General features: G+C 44.2%; 1 protein-coding gene across 10 annotated transcripts in view; it reads left to right on the forward strand.

Moving 5' to 3' along the window:
• Positions 1-20,440, forward strand: part of pcid2 (PCI domain containing 2) — a 68,854-nt gene that overhangs the window by 1,947 nt on the left and 46,467 nt on the right. For 3 of the 10 annotated variants that reach the window (XM_087993124.1, XM_043700278.2, XM_043700284.2), the window contains 2 exons: positions 1,221-1,255; positions 17,463-17,564. The exons of 2 other annotated variants lie outside the window; for them this stretch is intronic. In XM_087993124.1, coding sequence (XP_087849250.1) covers positions 17,529-17,564 — 36 coding nt within the window. In that variant the 5' untranslated portion in view covers positions 1,221-1,255; positions 17,463-17,528. Of the gene's footprint in view, positions 1-1,220; positions 1,256-16,507; positions 16,631-16,724; positions 16,861-17,462; positions 17,565-20,440 lie in introns of those variants that run through there. 5 more of the 10 variants (XM_087993125.1, XM_043700283.2, XM_043700281.2 and 2 more) reach the window with 4 other exon arrangements.

Consider the following 20,440-nt stretch of genomic DNA (forward strand, 5'->3'; position numbering starts at 1 on the left):
GGGGCCGTGCAGTATCAGCACAGACCGGGGCAATACGGTATCGTTTGGGATTATTTGCGAAGATATTGGGTTAGCTGTGTGCCAGTTTGATGTTTTATACCTCCACGGGAGTGCAGTCTGACACATGAAAGAAGGATTAGTGCGGGTGGGTGCCCTCAAATTTATTAATGGGGTTGTGGTTCTGTTCGCCGAGCTGGGAAATGGGAATTTGTGTTGCAGACGTTTCGTCCCCGGTTTAGGTGATATCCTCAGTGCTTATCCTGTGAAGCGCTTCTGTGATGTTTCCTCCTGCATTTATAGTGATCATACAGAACAGAACCACATCAACGAGCACCCAAGCTACAAATCTTCTCACAAACCTTATTAATGGGGTTCATGAAGGTGATGGTGAACTCGGAGAAGATGCTGGTTAGACCTCAGCTAGAGACTTGGGTGCAATTCTCCAGGAACAACATGAAGGCTGCAGAGAGAGTGCAGAATAAAGGCTATGCTGTACTTAATGGACTCGTAACCTGGGACATGTCCTGTCAGGAATGCTGTCTGTCCTTTTCTCTTCTGCCTCGACTGAATGTCTCTGTGCATGCATGCTCTTCATGCTCAGCAGATCACCCCTTTCCCGTCACCATCCTGGTTGCACAGACGTGTAACATGGATAGTTTGGAGAAGTCATGACTGCTCTCCTTGTAGAATGGAAAGTTGGACGGTGGTTTGGCAGAGATGTTCAAAATCATGAATGGTCTGGACATTGGAGATAAGGTGAAACTGCTCCTGTTGCCGGGAGGATGGCGATTCAGCCCCGAGAGGATTATATCATTTTGGAAAACAAAAATGCTTTGGGCTGAATGGCCTCTTTCTGTAATGTGACCTGTTCTATGATTCTTTAACCAGAAGTTCAGGCCAGGCTCAGTCAGGGACTCAGCTGAGTTCCAGCTCCCATTTCCACACAGGACCCCTTTCTCCAGATTGAAGGTAGTAACGCCCACCACTAGGTGTCCAAAACACCAGGAACTGATCTCCCCTGGTCACTGTGGTTTTTTTCTGTCGTTTGTCCTGTCCCACAGTTTACGGTTCCTTGAGGAACAATGTTGAAGCAGTTGATGAGAGGGAAAGATGGGGATGGTGGTGAAGGGTGGGTGCAGTATTGGAACAGCCTGAGGAAATACTGTATCATTTGCAATGGGTAAACTATTGTACCAGTGTGATGTTTTATCCCTCCACAGGAGCTGTCTGACTAATGAACGAAGGATTGGTGCAGGTGGGTAACAGCTTTTTTGGAAAGTTTATTTTTTAAGGGCTGTTTTGAAGAAATAGGCACAATAAAGGAAGGAACTCCAGAGTTTAGCAGATGTCCAGTAATAACTGAAGCACATAGCAGACACTCTTGGAAAAAAAAATATTGTGCACAACTGGTCGGGGTACCCACTGTCATTTTGAAATGCAAAGTTTTTTTTTATTCATCTGTGGGATGTGGGTGTTGTTGGCTGGCCAGTATTGATAGCCCATCCCTACCTGCTCTTGAGAAGGTGATGGTGAGCTGCCTTCTTGAATCACTGCAGTCCACTTGCTTTGGGTTGACCCACAATGCCGGTACAGAGGGAATTCCAGGATCTTGATCCACCGACTATGAAGGAACGGTAGTATATCTCTAAGTCCATGTGGTGTGTGGCTTGGAGGGGAACTTGCAGGTGGTGGTGTTCCCAAGTACCTACTGCCCTTATCCTTCTAGATGGAAGTGGTCGTGAGTTTGGAAGCTACTGTCTGAGGATCTTTGGTGAATTTCTGTAGGGCACCTTGTAGATGGTACACACTTCTGCTACTGAGTGCTGGTGGTGGAGGGATTGAATGTTTGTGGATGTGGTGCCAATCAAGTGGGTTGCTTTGTCCTGGATGGTGTCAAGCTGCTTGTGTTGTTGGAGCTGCATCCATCCAGGCAAGTGGGGAGTATTCCATCATACTCCTCTGCCTTGTGGATTGTGGATAGACTTTGTGGTGTCAGGTGAATTATTTGCTGCAGTCTCCCTCATCTCTGACCTGCTTTTGTAGCCACTGTGTTTATGGTGAGTCCAGTTGAGTTTCTGGTCAATGGTAATCCAAGGATGTTGACAGTGGGGGATTCAGTGATGGTAATATCGTTGAATGTCAAGGGGCAGTGGTTCAAGTGTCTCTTATTGTCTGGCATTTGTGTGGCGTGAATGTTACTTGCCACTTGTCGGCTCTAGCCTGGACATCGTCCAGATCTTGTTGCATTTGAGCTTCAGTATCTGAGGAATTGTGAATGGTGCTGAACATTGTGTAATCATTGGCGAACATCCCCACTTCTGACCTTATGACAGAGGGAAGGTCATTGAGGAAGCAGCTGAAGATGGTTGGGCCTTGGACACTACCCTGAGGGACTCCTGCAGAGATGTCCTGCAGCAGAGATGACTGACCCTCCACAACCACAACCATCTTCCTTTGTGCCTAGTATGACTCTAACCAGCGGAGTGTTTGCCCCCTCATATCCATTGATGCCAGTTTTGGCCGGTCTGCTTGATGTCAAACTCAGTCAAATGCTGCCTTGGTGTCAAGGGCTGTCACTCTCTCCTTCCCTCTAGAATTCAGCTCTTTTGTCCATGTTTGAACCAAGGCTGCAATGAGATCAGGAGCTGAGTGACCCTGGTGGAACCCAATCTGGGAATCACTGAGCAGGTTATTGCTGAGAAGATGCTGCTTGGTAGCACTGTTGATGACTCCTTCCATCACTCTACTGATGATGGAGAGTAGACTGACTGGGCAGTAATTGGCCGCATTGGATTTGTCCTGCATTTTATGTGCATGACATACCTGGGCAATTTTCCACATTGTCGGGTAGATGCCAGTGTTGTAACTGTACTGGAAGAGCTTGGCTAGGGGAGTGGCAAGTTCTGGAGCACAGGTCCTCAGTACTATTGCTGGAATGTTATCAGGGCCCATTGCCTTTGCAGTATCCAGTGCCTCCAGCTGTTTCTTGATATCACATGGAGTGAATCGAATCGGCCGGAGGCTGGTATCTGTGATGCTGGGGACCACTGGAGGAGCCCAAGATGATTATCGACATGGCACTTCTTACTGACGGTTGTTGCGAATGCATCAGCCTTATCTTTTGCCCTGATGTGCTAGGCTCCTCCATCATTGAGGATGGGCATATTTGTGCAGCTTCCTCCAGTGAGTTGTTTCCCCACCATTCATAACTGGATGTGGAAGGACTGCAGAGCTCAGATCTGACCTGTTGGTCGTGGGATCACTTAGCTCTATCACTTGCTGTTTATGCGGTTTGGCACACAAGTAGTCCTGTTTGGTAGATGACCCCTTGCTTCTTTACTCCGTGCCATCTACTTAAGCTCCACTGCCATATTCCCTTCCAACAGTAAATGCGAAGAGCTCATGGATTTCTTATGCACCGAGATTGCTTCACCTGCTTTTGCCTGTCCCTTCATTCCCAGCCGACTGACTGAACTTCATTTAAAGTGCCCATTACCTAATTCTGAACTTGCATCGTTCTCTAGTTTTTTTTGGGATGCCTCAGTGGTTAGCACAGCTGCCTCACAGCACCAGGGACCCAGTCTCAGGTGACTGTCTGTGTGGAGTTTGCACATTCTCCCCGTGTCTGCGTGGGTTTCCTCCAGGTGCTTCAAATTCCTCCCACAGTACAAAGATGTGCAGGTCAGGTGAATTGGCCATGTTAAATTGCCCGTAGTGTTTAGGGATGTGTGTGTTAGGTGTATTAGTCAAGGGTGAATGTGGAGTAATTGGGCAGGGGAATTAGTCTGGGCAGGTTACTCTTTGGAAGGTCCGTGTGGAATTGTTGGGCCAAAGAGCATGTTTCCACACTGTAGGGAGTTCTATGATCTTTGTTATTTCCTCTCATGCCCTCTCTAAGCTCACCTTGTCTATGAGACCCAGCTCCTGTGCTCTCCACTTATTTAATTTCTGAAAAGACTGTTCTCTCCGCAACTCCTTCATCAGGTCCACGCCCCCCCACCAACCCACCCTCCCTTCCGGACACCTTCCCCTGCCACCGCAGAAATTGCAAAACCTGCGCCCACACCTCCCCCCCTCACCTTCGTCCAAGGCCCCAGAGCAGCCTTCCACATCCATCAACGTTTCACCTGCACTTCCACACATGTCATTTACTGGATCCGTTCCTCCCGATGCAGTCTCCTCTACACTGGGGACACAGGGCGCCTACTTGCACAGCGCTTCAGAGAATATCTCCAAGACCCTGCAACAACCAACCCCACCACCCCGTGGTAAACACTTCACCTCACTCTCCCACTCTGCCAAGGACATGCAGGTCCTCAGCCTCCTCCATGGCCACTCCCTAACCTCCCGTCGCCTGGAGGAAGAACGCCTCATCTTCCACCTCGGGACCCTCTAACGCCGTGGCATCAGTGTGGATTTCACCAGTTTCCACATTTCCCCTCCCCCCACCTAATCCAAGTTAGAGTCATAGAGATGTACAGCATGGAAACAGACCCTTCGGTCCAACCCGTCCATGCCGACCAGATATCCCAACCCAATCTAGTCCCACCTGCCAGCACCCGGCCCATATCCCTCCAAATCCTTCCTATTCATATACCCATCCAAATGCATTTTAAATGTTGCAATTGTACCAGCCTCCACCACTTCCTCTGGCAGCTCATTTCATACACGAACCACCCTCTACGTGAAAAAGCTGCCCCTGAGGTCTCTTTTATATCTTTCCCCTCTCACCCTAAACCTATGCCCTCTAGTTCTGGACTCCCCGACCCCAGGGAAAAGACTTTGCCTATCCGTGCCCCTCATAATTTTGTAAATCTCTATAAGGTCACCCCTCAGCCTCCGACGCTCCAGGGAAAACAGCCCCAGCCTGTTCAGCCTCTCCCTTAGCTCAGATCCTCCAACCCTGGCAACATCCTTGTCAATCGATTCAGAACCCTTTCAAGTTTCACAACATCTTCCCAATAGGAAGGAGACCAGAATTGCATGCAATATTCCAACAGTGGCATAACCAATGTCCTGTACAGCCACAACATGACCTCCCAACTCCTGTACTCAATACTCTGATCAATAAAGGAAAGCACACCAAACGTCACCTTCACTAGCCTATCTACCTGCGACTCCACTTTCAAGGAGCTATGAACCTGCACTCCAAGGTCTCTTTGTTCAGCAACACTCCCTAGGACCTTACCATTAAGTGTATAAGTCCTGCTAAGATTTGCTTTCCCAAAATGCAGCACCTCGCATTTATCTGAATTAAACTCCATCTACCACTTCTCAGCCTATTGCCCATCTGGTCCAGATCCTGTTGTAATCTGAGGTAACCCTCTTCGCTGTCCACTACAGTTCCAATTTTGGTGTCATCTGCAAACTTACTAACTGTACCTCCTATACTTGCATCCCAATCATTTATGTATATGACAAAAAGCAGTGGACCCAGCACCGATCCTTGTGGCATTCCGCTGGTCATAGGCCTCCAGTCTGAAAAACAACCCTCCACCACCACCCTCTGTCTTCTACCTTTGAGCCAGTTCTGTATCCAAATGGCTAGTTCTCCTTGTATTCCATGAGATCTAACCTGCTAACCAGTCTCCCATGGGGAACCTTGTCGTAAGCCTTACTGAAATCCATATAGATCACATCTACTGCTCTGCCCTCATCAATCTTCTTTGTTACTTCTTCAAAAAACTCAATCAAGTTTGTGAGACATGATTTCCCACGCACAAAGCCATGTTGACTATCCCGAATCAGTCCTTGCCTTTCCTAATACATGTACATCCTGTCCCTCAGGATTCCCTCCAACAACTTGCCCACCACCGAGGTCAGGCTCACTGGTCTATAGTTTCTGGCTTATCTTTACCGCCCTTCTTAAACAGTGGCACCACGTTGGCCAAACTCCAGTCTTCCGACACCTCACCTGTGACTATCGATGATACAAATATCTCAGCAAGAGGCCCAGCAATCACTTCTCCAGCTTCCCACAGACTTCTCGGGTACACCTGATCAGGTCCTGGGGATTTATCCACTTTTAACCGTTTCAAGACATCCAGCACTTCCTCTTCTGTAATCTGGACATTTTGCAAGATGTCACCATCTATTTCCCTACAGTCTATATCTTCCATATCCTTTTCCACAGTAAATACTGATGTAAAATATTCATTCAGTATCTCCCCCATTTTCTGTGGCTCCACACAAAGTCTGCCTTGCTGATCTTTGAGGGGCCCTATTCTCTCCCTAGTTACCCTTTTGTCCTTAATATATTTGTAAAAACCCTTTGGATTCTCCTTAATTCTATTTGCCAAAGCTATCTCATGTCCCCATTTTGCCCTCCTAATTTCCCTCTTAAGTATACTCCTACTTCCTTTATACCCTTCTAAGGATTCACTCGATCTATCCTGTCTATACCTGACATATGCTGCCTTCTTTTTCTTAACCAAGCCCTCAATTTCTTTAGTCATCCAATATTCCCTATATCTACCAGCCTTCCCTTTCACCCTGACAGGAATATACCTTCTCCGGATTCTCATTTCTGAAGGCTTCCCATTTTCCAGCCGTCCCTTTACCTACGAACATCTGCCTCCAATCTGCTTTCAAAAGTTCTTGCCTAATAACGTCAAAATTGGCCTTTCTCCAATTTAGAACTTCAACTTTTAGATCTGGTCTATCCTTTTCCATCACTCTTTTAAAACCTTACAATTTGGCACGGCCCTCATGACCTGTCCTATCTGTCTGTCTTCCTTCCCACCTATCTGCTCCACACTCCTCTCCGACCCATCGCCATTGCCCCCACCTCCATCTCAACTACCTTCCCTCCAGCCCTATCCCCCCTCCCATTTATCCCACCACCCCCTCAGCTCTCAGCGTAATTCCTGATGCAGGGCTTTTGCCCAAAACATCGACCCTTTATTCCTCGGATGCTGCCTGACCTACTGTGCTTTTCCAGCACCACACTCTCGACTCTGATCTCCAGCAGCTGCAGTCCTCACTTCCGCCCAGCTCCTGTGCTGTAAACCCTATTCTCACTAATTCCCTTTCTCCCCATGTGTTAGCCAATAGAGTTATTAGTTCTTTCTCTCCAGGTATTGTTTCTCTCTCTTTTAAATGTGTCAGCATCACTCTCCTCAAAATTACAATCCTTTACTTGATTATCCTTGGAAATTACCGTATCTCTTCCAACCTCCCTTTCCTCTCCAAAGCTCTTGAACATGTTGACTCCCAAATCTGAGCTCACTAATGTGGCTTTGTGTCATCTTCTTTAGAGTGCATTGGCAATTGTCTTGGGTCATTTTGTTATGGCTCATCACCATTTTGTCAAGGGCAAATAGTGATATCAAAAAAGAATTAAAAAAATAACTTGTTTGCTAATAATAGTCGCTATCTTCATTGTGACTTGGACATGATGTTTGTTGTTTGTGTTGGTTTATGTGGGTACTGGTTTCTTATGATTGTAAGGTGCTTCACTAAACTCTGGTTTATTGTTGGAATACCATGGTAAAATAATTCTCAAAGAACAAAGAAAATTCCAACACAGGAACAGGCCCTTCAGCCCTACAAGCCTGCGCCAATCTAGATTCTCTATCTAAACCTGTCGTCCATGTTCTAATGGTCTGTATCCCTTTGCTCCCTGCCCACTCATATATCTGTCTAGATGCATCTCAAATGATGCTGTCATGCCTGCCTCTGCCACCTCCGCTGGCAATGCTTTCCAGGCACCCACTACTCTCTGTGTAACGAACTTTCCACATATATCTCCCTTAAACATTTCCCTTCTCACCTTGAACTTGTGATCCCTAGTAATTGAGTCCCCCACTCTTGGGGGGGGGGGGGGGGGGGGGGGGTGGGGAAGCTTCTTGCTATCTACGCTGTCTGTACCTCTCATGATTATGTAGACCTCAGTCAGTCCCCCATCAACCTCCGTTTTTCTAATGAAAATAATCCTAATCTACTCAACCTCTCTTCATAACTAGCACCCTCCTTATCAGGCCACATCCTGGTGAACCTCCTCTGCACTCTCTCCAAAGCATCCACATCCTTTTGGTAATGTGGTGACCAGAACTGTACGCAGTATTCCAAATGTGGCCCAACCAAAGTCTTATTCAACTGTCACATGACCTGCCAACTCTTGTACTCAATACTCTGTCTGATGAAGGAAAGCATGCCATGTGCCTCCTTGACCACTTTAATGATCTGCGTTGCCACCTTCAGGCTACAATGGATCTGAGCAACCAGATCTTTCTGCACATCAATTTTCCCCAGGGCTTTTCTATTTACTGCATAGTTCGCTCTTGAATTGGATCTTCCAAAATGCATCACCTCACATTTGCCTGGATTGAACTCCATCTGCCATTTCTCTGCCCAACTCTCCAATCTGTCTGTATTCTGCTGCATTCCTTGATAGTCCCCTTCATTATCTGTTACTCTAGCAAGTTTACAGATGACACTAAGATTGGTGATCAGACCACCTATACCTTTCTCCAAATCATTTATATATACTACAAACAACAAGGGTTCCCAGCATGTTTCCCTGTGGAACACCACTGGGCACAGGTCTCCATTTTGAGAAACTCCCTTTCACTACTCCTCTCTGTCTCCTGTTGCCCAGCCAGTTCTCTTTCCATCTAGCTCGTACACCCCGGACCCCATGTGACTTCACTTTCTCCATTGGCCTACCATGGGGAACCTTATCTAACACCTTACTGAGTCTATGTATATGACATCTACAGCCATTCCTTCATCAATCAACTTTGTCACCTCCTCAAAGAATTCTATTAGGTTTGTAAGACATGACGTTCCCTGCACAAAACAATGTTGCCTATCCCATTTCCTCCAAATGGGAATAGATCCTAGCCCTCAGTATCTTCTCTACCACTGACGTCAGGCTCAGTGGTCTATAATTACCTGGATTATCCCTGCTACCCTTCTTAAACAAGGGGACAACATTAGCCATTCTCCAGCCCTCCGGGACCTCACCCGTGTTCAAGGATGCTGCAAAGATATCTGTTAAAGCCCCAGCTGTTTCCTCTCTCACTTCCCTCGGTAATTTGTATATAGAAACTTTCTCATGCACTTTAACCACATTTGCATGCATTGAGAAATTTTAATCCTTATCTTGACTCTCATAACAGATTGCCAACTAAGTCGATAAGCTGAAAATAATATTGTCTAAGAGTTGGAAATCTATAGTCTTCTATTTTTACGAAAGTACAATGTAGGCCAAATGGTTACTTGTTTATTATCTTAAATTGAATCGAAGGTATTCCGAAGCAAACTGTAGGTTTTTAATCATAGCTGTTAAGCATCGACCCTTGATGCAGTAGCAGGCATGAAGCTCGTGCTCATCTTTGTATTTTCACCGAGTTATTTGAAACCGTTTGATGAAAGAGCTATGCTTACAATGCAGGACAGCACTGAACTCAAAAAGGATTACACACACCGAACATGAAATGTTATCATATTGTGACTGAGAACTTTGATCATTTCCAAAGCAATGTTGAATAAAATCAAATTTTCAGTTTGCCCGGAGTAGTTCCATGTTATGTTTCTGACTATGTTTGATAGTGCATGGTGATGCAGCTACTCAGTACAATTTGAAAAAAGAAAATGGAAATATGTTGAAGTAGTCATTTATTGAATCATCAAAATGTCAGAGAAGTAAAAGTCATATGACCCATTATCGTAGAGTCAGAGAGTCCTACAGCACGGAGACAGGCCTTTTGCCCAGACTGGTCCATACCACTCAAAATGTCCATCCATGTTAACCCCAATTCACTGCACTTGGTCCCATTTCCTTCAAATCCTTTCCTATCCATGTATTTGTCCAAATGCCTTTTAAATGTTGTTAATGTACCTGCCTCAACCACTTCTGCTGGCAGCTCATTCCATATGCATACCACCTTCAGGTTCCCTTTTTTATTTATTCCCCTCTAACTGATGCCCTCTAGTCCTCGAATCCCCAACCCTGGGGAAAAGACTGAGTGCATTCACCTTATCCATGCTTCTCATGATCTTATACACCTCTATACACTCCCCTCACACTTCTAAGACAGGAAAAAAGGTCTTAGCTTGTCCAACCTGTCCCTATAACTCATACCATTGAGTTCTGGCAACATCCTTGTAAATGTCTTCTGCAATCTTTCCAGTTTAATAACATCCAAGGTGACCAAAACTGAGCACAATACTCAGCAAATGCAGCCTCACCAACATTCTGTATGACTGTAACATAACTTCCCAACTTCTATACTCAATTCCCTGACTGATGAAGGCCAGTGTGCCAAAAGCCGCCTTCACTGCCCTGTCTACCTGGTGATGCTATTTTCAGAGAGCATAGAACATTACAGTGCAGTATACACCCGTCGGCCCTTGATGTTGTGCCAACCTTTGGAACCAATCTGAAGCCTATCTAACCTACGCTATTCCATTTTCATCCACATGTTTATCCAATGACCAGTTAAATACCCTTAAAGTTGGTGAGTCTACTACTGTTGCAGGTAGTGTGTTCCATGCCCCGACTACTCTGTGAGTAAAGAAACTACCCTGGTATCTGTCCTATATTTATCATCCCTCAATTTAAAGCTATGTCCCCTCATGCTAGCCATCACAATTCAAGGAAAAAGGCTCTCACTGTCCACCCTATTTTATCCTCTGATTATCTTATACATCTCAACTCACCTCTCAACCTTCTGTCTAATGAAAACAGCCTCAATTCCCTCAGTCTTTCCTCATATGACCTTCCCTCCCTACCAGGCAACATCCTAATAAATTGCCTCTGAGCTCTTTCCAAAGCTTCTACAGTCTTCCTATAATGCGGTGACCAGAACTATACTCAATACTCCCAAGTGCGGCTGCACCAGAGTTTTGTATAGCTGCAACATGACCTCGTGGCTCTGAAACTCGATCCCTCTATCAATAAAAGCTAACACGCCATATTCCTTCTTAACAACCCTATCAACCTGGGTGGCAATTTTCAGGTATCTATGTACATGGACATTGAGATCTCTCTGCTCATCTACACTACCAAATATCTTACCATTCCTGTTGCTCCTTCCAAAGTGAATCATCTCACACTTTTCCACATTAAACTCCATTTGCTACCTCTCAATCTAGCTCTGCAGCTTATCTATGACCCTCTGTAACCTGCAACATCCTTCAGTAATATCCACAATGATACCGACCTTAGTGTCATCTGCAAATTTACTAACCCATTTTTTTACGTCCTCAGCTAGGTCATTTATAAAAATAACAACCAGCAGTGACCCCAAAACAGATCCTTGTAGTACCCCACTAGTAAATTAACTCCAGGATGAATATTTCCTATCAACCACCACCACCCTCTGTCTTCTTTCAGTGAGCCAATTTCTGATCCAAACTGCTAAATCACCCTCAATCCCATGCCTCTGTATTTTGTGCAATAGCCTACCATGGGGAACCTTATCAAACACCTTACTGAAATCCATATACACCACATCAACCACTTTACCCTCATCCACCTGTTTGATCTCCTTCTCAAAGAACTCGATAAGGTTTGTGAAGCACAACCTACCCTTCACAAAACCATGTTGACTATCACCTCCTCCTTGTGAACCTCAGTCCTGTCTCGTCTAGTAGCCTGTTTCTCAGTATTCTCCTTGACCACATTGTATTTTTCCATGTGTGAATACTGACGAAAAATATTCATTTAGGACTTCCCCTACTCCTCTGACTCCACACACACCATCCCACTCCTGTCTTCGATTGGTCCTAACCTTCCTCTTGTCATTCTTTTATTCCTGATATCCGGAGAGCAAGCCATTGGGTTTTCCTTGATCCTATCCACCAATGATTTCTCATGTCCCCTGCTGGCTGTTCTTAGCCCTCTCTTTAGATCTTTCCTGGCTAACTTGTAACTCTCAAGTGCCCTAACTGAGCCTTCACATCTCATCCTAACATAAGCCACCTTCTTCCTCTTGACAAGAGATTCAACTTAGTTAGTAAACCATGGCTCCCTCATTCAGTCACTTCCTCCCTGCCTGACAGGTACATACTTATCAAGGACACGCAGTAGCTGTTCCTCGAATAAGCTCAGCATTTGAATTGTGCCCATCCCCTGCAGTTTCCTTCCCCATCCTATGCATCCTAAATCTTGCCTAATCGCATCATAATTGCCTTTCCCCCAGCTATAATCTTGCCCTGCAGTATATACCTTTCCTTCATTCCTGAAGAAGGGCTTATGCCCGAAACGTCGATTCTCCTGTTCCCTGGATGCTGCCTGACCTGCTGCGCTTTTCCAGCAACACATTTTCAGCTCCACATAGATTATGTCTACCTTCCTGGTCACTTCATCAAAGACCTCTAACGAATTAGTGAGGCATGATCTCCCATGCACAAAGCCATGCTGACTACTAGTCAAACCCTGTCTTTCCAAATGCATGTATATCTTATCCCTCACAATCTTATTAAGTAACTCACCCACCACAGATGTTAAGCTTACTGGTCTACAGTTTCCAGGCTTTTCTTTGCAGCCCTTCTTGAATAAGGGCACAACATTCGCCACCCTCCCAGTCTTCCGGCACCTCATCCATGGCTAAGGGTGATGCATAAATATCAGCCAGGGTCCCTGCAATTTCTTACCTAGCCTCTTGCAGTGTTCTTGGATATGTCTGTTCAGGACTAGGAGATTTATCCACCTTCATACATTCGGATACATCCAACACCACCTCTAATTTGGTATGGACTGTCCCCAAGATATCACCATTAACATCCCCAAGTGCCCAAGTGTTCATATCTTTCTCCATGGTAAACACAGTGGCGAAATATTCATTGAGAACCTTGCCCATCCCCTGTGGTTCTATGCATACATGTTCACTTAGTCCTTGAGGGGCCCTATTCTCTCTCTCTAGTTATTCTTTTTCCTTTAATATACTTAAAGTACCTCTTTGGATTCACGCTAACCTTCTCAGCCAAGGCTATTTCACCCTCCTGATTTCCTCCTTCAGTCAATCCTGTATTCCCTTATACCTCCAGGGATTCCCTTGATCCCAGCTGCCTGTACCTGAGCCATGCCCCCTCCTTTTTTCTGGTCACAGCCTCAATATCTCAATATTCAGGGTTCCCTATTCCTGCCATCCTCACTCTTCACCCTCACAGGAACATATAGACCTTGAACTCTAGCTATCTCACTTTTACAGGCCTCCCACTTGCCAGAGCTCCCTTTGCCTGCAAACCAACTACTCCAACCAACTCGTGCAAGCTCCAGTATAACTCCATCAAAATTGTGCTTTCTTAACTAGAGTCATCTGTCATTAATTTTGTTTTCCTGCTGTTCCTCTGATCTTTCCTCAGTCCTCAGCCAATGCCTTTGACAATGTTCTCAGTCTTGTCTCTGGACCCTTTTTGAGATGAGCATCTCCGCTGACATATGAACCTAGGTTTTATGCTCTAGTCCAAGCAATGGGATCTCGTTGACTCAGACAAAGAGTCATTACGATATACAGAGGAACCTTGATTATCCAAAGGACACTGGTGGGGAGTATTACATTCGGTTAATCGAATTCCGGCTTGCGATCTTGCCAGATAATCCGATTTTTGGATAATCAAATTCCAGATAATCGACGTTCCTCTGTAATTAAAAGACATTTTTATTTTCAGATTACTTAAGTTTTGATATATATTTCTCAACTTCCTTGTCATCTTAAAGTGAAGCAGTTTTTTAGAATTTTCTACCAGCTTCAACCTAAAGCTTTGTTCTCTTGCACAAAATCTTAACATTTCAATGCTTTGGAATTGAACTAGCTGGTTTTCACAGATGTCCCTAATGTTGGATGCTACCAAGCTGCCATTTTGTCAAGAATTCTTGCTCTGCCCTGCTCCCAGTCCTTGATACCTTGCCTGTCATCTAACTCGCTGAGGTGGAGAGGAGAGAGAGAAACGAGGCAGAAAGGGAGATGGGTTAAGGAAGGGGGCTAAGCATGGGCAGTAGTTAGAGTTTGGAATGCAGTGCCCGGAAATGTGCTGGAGGCAGATTCAATTGAGGCATTTAAGAGGGCATTGAATGGGTATTTGGATTGAAACAGTGTGTAATGAAGGGAAAAGACAGCAGTTTAGAACTGGGAAACTGAACAGATACAGGCACGTTGGACTGACTGGCCTGCTTCAGGACAGTAACAATGCTGAGAGAATGGGGCACAGAATAGGATAGTGAAGTGAGATGAGAATGGGAGAGGGAGGGGAGATCAAAATGGGGTGAAGAACTGGCTCAAATGCGGGAGAACAGGGCAGCAAAGGGAGAGGACAGTGGGACAGAGAGGGAATTGGGCTGGGAAGGAGCAGAGAATAGGGGGGGGGTGAGGACATGAAGATGCATGGAAATCTGGACTCAATTCAAAGAGAAACTGCTGATACTGTTGGACCAATTGAAAGTTTCAGCATAGATCTTTGGTTCCACAGTATATAAGTGGAGTCACGATGTTCAGTTCTGGAGCTTCTGCTGTTCACAATTTAAACTAATGATTTGGGCATTAGAATTAAAAGCACAATTTCTAAATATGCAGATGACACCAGAATGCAGAGGATAGATATCTATGCTGAGGAGAGTTACAGCAGGGCATCAATAAATTGGCAAAAAGGCAAATAATTGGCAAATAAAGTTCAATATGAATACTCGTGAGGTATTGCATTTTGGGAGAAAGATAATAAATTATTTGAAGGTTTAAGGAGAAATGTGGTTGAGGAACAGAGATCTGAGTGTCCAAATACATCAATTACTAAAAGTTATGCAGAGGGTTATAATGACAGTAAATTCTTATACCTGGTTTGCCCTTTTTAATATTTTTGAGAGACAGAATTGAAAAGTAGAGAAGTTTCATGTTAAACCTGCATTGAAATACTGTGTGAAGTTCTGGTAATCATAAGGTGTAAAGATCTTGAACAAGATACAGGTAAGATTGACTCAGATGATGCTAGGGCTGTGTGGGTTTACATATCAGGAAAGGATTGAGTTAGGTTTCTTTTACCTTGATTTTTAAAAAAAAGAATGGAGGCGCCTGTGCTGGACAAGTCACTTCATCGGACAAAAGAGCAGGAATGCTTGTGACTTCCTGGTGGACTACAACTTGGTGTTGTGTAATTTCTGACCTAAGCAAAGGACTGAGAGATGGCCTTTTTATCTCAGCATTGTTGCCTCAACTCTTTCTGATAATCTTCTGTCCAATTTTTGGACTTAGCAACAGTACGCCCTTTCTGCTGCTAACCTTCCTTTTTATCGTGGGCTGGGAACCATAGTGTGGCTGACCAAAAAACACTCACTCTTTTATCACCAGCCCATTGGTGTGTTGGAAGAATTTATAAGTGGATAATCAATCTGTTCGGTGATGATATGAAAGCACCTTCTTTGACTGTCAAATCCTAGAGTGGGGGCTTGAATCTGGAGCTCCTACCTCAGAGGCAGGGACACTAAACACTACAACACTGACCTCCTGCTGAGAGGAGACCTAATAGACCACTTCAAAGTTATGGAAGAATGGATACAGAGAGAATGTTTTCTCTTGTGGAAAACTCGAGGCCATCAAATAAAAAGAAGTCCGAGAAGTCAAACTGGGAATTTGGGGAAATTTCTTTACAAAAAGAATGGTGAGGACTTAGAAGTCGTTCCCATAAAGAATGGGTAAAGAGATTGGTATAGGTTCATTTAAGAGGCAAATGAGGGAGAAAGGAATAGAGGATTATGACGGTAGATTTAGGTGAAAGAAGATGGCGGGAGGTCCAACTGAAGTGTAATTGGTTGGCTGAATGGCCTGTTTCTGTGCGGTATGTCTTGACTTATTCAATATACAAAGTGAATTAAACCATGATATAGTTGAAGGCAGAACAGAATGGTAACTGTTGGTAGGATTGAAAGAAACTAAAGAATCAAAAGTGAAAAGATTTTTGTTTCCTGGATGTGGGATGTGTGGTCATTCAAGATCTGTAGCCCTGCAATTGGATTGAAAAGGAAATAGTGCTGGTACTTAGAGCATTCATGTTTGCCAAGGTAGAAATCGTGGAGCGCATGGATTTAATGATTCTATATGATGATTTATGAATATTCTGTATGAATACGATTATAATGGTACAGGCATAATGGAATTGTTGACTGTATGCACTTTCAGACTTGGCTCCGTGCATGTGCTGAGCTTAGAAGAAGAAGCAGATTCTAGGCTGTTTTATAGGGTTACAATTAGTACAATGTCTATACATCCCAATCATTCATTATATTGCCCCTTGGCTTGATAATTGTATCTGATCTACACTGGGCCAACCGAGTAGATTGCAAGTGGAGTGTGTCCTCATCTCTGATGCCCTGAATCTGACCTTCTGTTTGAATTTCTGAAACCATCAGATATTACTGCTGGACAGGGCAAAGCCCACAATGTTATCTCTGTTCTTCAGCCCTCTGCAGAATCAAGACTGGATCAGTGATGGAATGTGCTCAATCAGTGGGAAAACTTGCTGCATTCCCAATTGTACTGTGTTTTTTTGTTTATTTTTGATAGGAAATGAACACTTGAGAGGTATACATTCTGGCATTCGCAGTGTAATTGAAAACCCACCCAGTGAAGTACTGCAACAGGAAAAAGATATCTAACTTATAGCAGCATAATACATGAAGTGAGGAGGAATGGTAGGAGGACAGAATATAATATTAATGCATTTTTTTCTACCACTCTAATGGTACTCTGCTTATTTATATCTTTCCATCTGTGAGAGATGATGGGAATGCAGCCTCAAAGCGTTGAGGGCTGATGTGATCACAGACTGATGGATATACTTCTGATGGATGAACAAAGCGTTGCTGGAAAGTCAAGATCTCAAAAGTGTCACACTTGAGTTATCCCTTGTCGGGTTGTGCAGGTGATCTCCTTTGATGACTTGTCTGCTGAGCTGATGTCTGTGTCGGAGTTTCTGAAACCATTTGTTGTCATGGTGCCCATTTCCTGCCCACAGCTGACATCACCCTTCACATCGATCATTAGCTCGAGTTTCCTCCTTTTGATTGATTGACTGAAGGATTTCATGTCTCTTTTGACAGCATCCATAAACTTTGAGTGCCTTGCTGGTCTATTGGATAAGTTACTTCCCCATATAAGTGTACACCAGAACCTCTCTTGTCAGTGTCCTGATTAATGTTACTCTGAATAAGACAGAGTAAGATATATGCACATTTGTATAAGATAAACATATACAAATATGCTCAATGCTTTCACCCGTGATATCAATGGTCTTCCCATGGTTACACTGAGATTCAAACCGCCACACTCATTATCACATCAGTGGCTTTGAAGTGATCTCTATATGATAAATGGTACAAATATTTTCCATTGTTTATAAAAATATGAAGCATTCCTTAATTCTATAAATTTAACAAATGCTGTATCAGTTAAAGAAATGCAACACTCCCAGAATTGTAACTGCAGTCTGTTTTCATTATGTTCTTGTTCCCTACACCTCCTCAGATAATCTCAGGCTACTTTCCCTTGGAGCTGTCTGAACATTAACCATCGCACTCAGCACTACCAGATATGGCACACATCACGCTGAATCAGTATTTACAGCAGGTAATTCTACCATGGCAAAGAGAGATGCCACTAAATATAAAGATTTGAAATTTGACGTCACTGAGCAATACAGCCTCTTTATATTTTGGAAAATTACGAGTTGATACAAGTACTGTTAGCTAGCATTTGAACTAGTTCCATTAATAGTTTATGCTCCAAAAGACCATAAGATATAGGATCAGAATTAGACTATTCAGCCCATCTAATCTGCTCCACATTTAATCATGACTGGTGTGTTTCTCAAACCCATTCTCCTGCTTTCTCCCCGTAACTTTGATCCCCTTACTAATCAAGGGCCTATCCATCTCTAAAAAAATACAATGCTTTGGCCTCCACAGCCTTCTACAACCATGAGTTCCACAGATTAATCACTCTGCAGCTGAAGTGATTTCGCCTCATCTTAGTTCTAAAGTGTCATCCCTTCGCTCTGAGGATGTGCCCTCCTATCCTACTTTGTTCTGCTAGAGCAAACATCTTCTCCACGTCCACTCTGTCCAGGTTTCTCCCTATTCTATAAGTTTTGATGAGAATCCGCCCCCTCCCCCCCCGCATCCTTCTAAACTCCACTGAGTACGTACCCAGAGTCTTCAACTATTCCTCTTATGACACGGGTTTCATCCCCGGGATCATTCTTGTGAACCTCCTCTGAACCTTCTCATATTACAGAGGGACCTCGATTATCCGAAGGCCACAGGTGGGGAGTATTTTGTTCGGTTAATCAAATTCCAGATAATCGAATGCCAGATAACACAGTTTAGCCAAGCATCGGGACCTTGTGATCTTGCCGGATAATCCAGTATTCAGATAATCGAATGCTGGATAATCAAGGTTCCTCTGTATTTCAAATTCAGTGTGACCAGAGCCTTAAGTAGCTTCAACAGTACATCTCTGTTCTTGTATTCTATCTCTCTTGCAATGAGTGTTAGCATTTTATTTGCCTTCCTAACTTCCAATTGAACCTGCATGTTAACGTTAAGATAATCTTGAACTAGGACCCCTAAGTCCCTTTGAACTTAAGATTTCCAAAGCCTTTCCCATTTAGAATATGATCTACACCTCTAATCTTCCTACCAAAGTGCATAACCTCACACTTTCTCACATTGTATTCCATCTAGCATTTCTTTGCTTACTCTCTTAGCCTGTCCAAGTCCTTATGCAGCCTTTCTGCTTCCCCAACACTACCTGTCCTTCCACTTATCAGCTGCAAGTACATCACAGTCTCGTTCTTACTAATGGACTCTAAAATCTTCCCAATGATTGAGGTCAGGCTCACCAGTCAATAGCTTCCTGTCTTCTGCCTCCCTCCCTTCTTAAACAGGGATGTTACATTAGCCATTTTCCAGTCCTCTGGCACCGTCCCTGTCTTCAGTGATTCCTGAAAGATCACCACCAATACCTCCACAATCTCCTCAGCTATGTCCTTCAGAATTCTGGGGTGTAGTTCATTGGGACTGGGTAATTTATCCACCTTCAGACCTTTCAGCTCGCGCACCTTCAGCAACTTCTCCTTAGTGATGGTCACTGCATTCCTCTGCCCCTGACTGTCTTGAAGTTCTAGTATGCTGTTGGTGTCTTCCACTGTGAAAACTGATGCAGAGACCTTGTATGCACGTACTGATAGTTATAGAGATGTACAGCATGGAAATAGATCTTATGGTCCAACTTGTCCGTGCCAACCAGATATCCTAAATTAATCTAGTCCCATTTACCAGTGCATGGCCCATATCCCTCTAAACCCTTCTTTTTCATTTACCCATCCAGATGCCTGTTAAATGCTGTAATTGTATCAGCCTCCTTCACTTCTACTGGAAGCTCACTCTACTCGGTTGCTGAGGTTAGAGGTAGATCTTTGATTACTCTAGGTCAAGTCGGTATGAGGAACGACGAAGTGTTGGGTATTCTAAAAGGCATTAAGGTAGACAAGTCTCCAGGTCTGGATGGGATCTACCCCAGGTTACTGAGGGAAGCAAGAAAGGAAATAGCTGGGGCCTTAACAGACATCTTTGCAACATCCTTGAACATTGGTGAGGTCTTGGGAGGACTGGAGAATTGCTAATGTTGTCCCCTTGTTTAAGAAGGGTAGCAGGGATAATCCAGGTAATTATAGACTGGTGAGCCTGACGTCAGTGGGAGGGATGCTGTTGGAGAAGATTCTGAGGGATAGGATCTGTTCCCATTTGGAAGAAAACGGGCAGTATAGTTTTGTGCAGGGAAGGTCATGTCTTACAAACCTAATAGAATTCTTTGAGGAGGTGACATAGTTGATTGATGAAGGAGGGCTGTTGATGTCATAAACATGGACTCAGTAAGCTGTTTGATAAGGTTCCCCATGGTTGGCTGATGGAGAAGCTGAAGTCACATGGGGTCCAGGGTATACTAGCTAGATGGATAGAGAACTGTCTGGGCAACAGGAGACAGAGAGGAGTAGTGGAAGGGAGCTTCTCAAAATGGAGACCTGTGACCAGTGATGTTCCACAGGGATCTGTACTGGGACCCCTGTTGTTTGTGATATAAACAAATGATCTGGTGGAAGGTATAGGTGGTCTGATTAGCAAGTTTGCAGATGACACTAAGATTTTGGTGGAGTAGCAGATAGTGAAGGGGACTGTCAGCGAATACAGCAGAATATCGATAGATTGGAGAGTTGGGCGGAGAAATGGCAGATGGAGTTCAATCTGGGCAAATGTGAGGTGATGCATTTTGGAAGATCAAATTCAAGAGCGAACTATACAGTAAATGGAAAAGTCCTGGCGAATGACTCTAGCAGAAACTGACAAACAGAGGTTGAAAACTATATTTACATACCAGAACTGGCAGGTACAAAAAAATTGACAAACAGAGATCTAGGTGTTCAGGTCCATTGTTCCCTGTAGGTG

Source organism: Chiloscyllium plagiosum, unplaced genomic scaffold (genome assembly GCF_037043375.1).
Source record: "Chiloscyllium plagiosum isolate Xiang-an unplaced genomic scaffold, Cpla_swu_hap1 HiC_scaffold_12, whole genome shotgun sequence".
In the NCBI taxonomy this organism is placed as follows: domain Eukaryota; kingdom Metazoa; phylum Chordata; class Chondrichthyes; order Orectolobiformes; family Hemiscylliidae; genus Chiloscyllium; species Chiloscyllium plagiosum.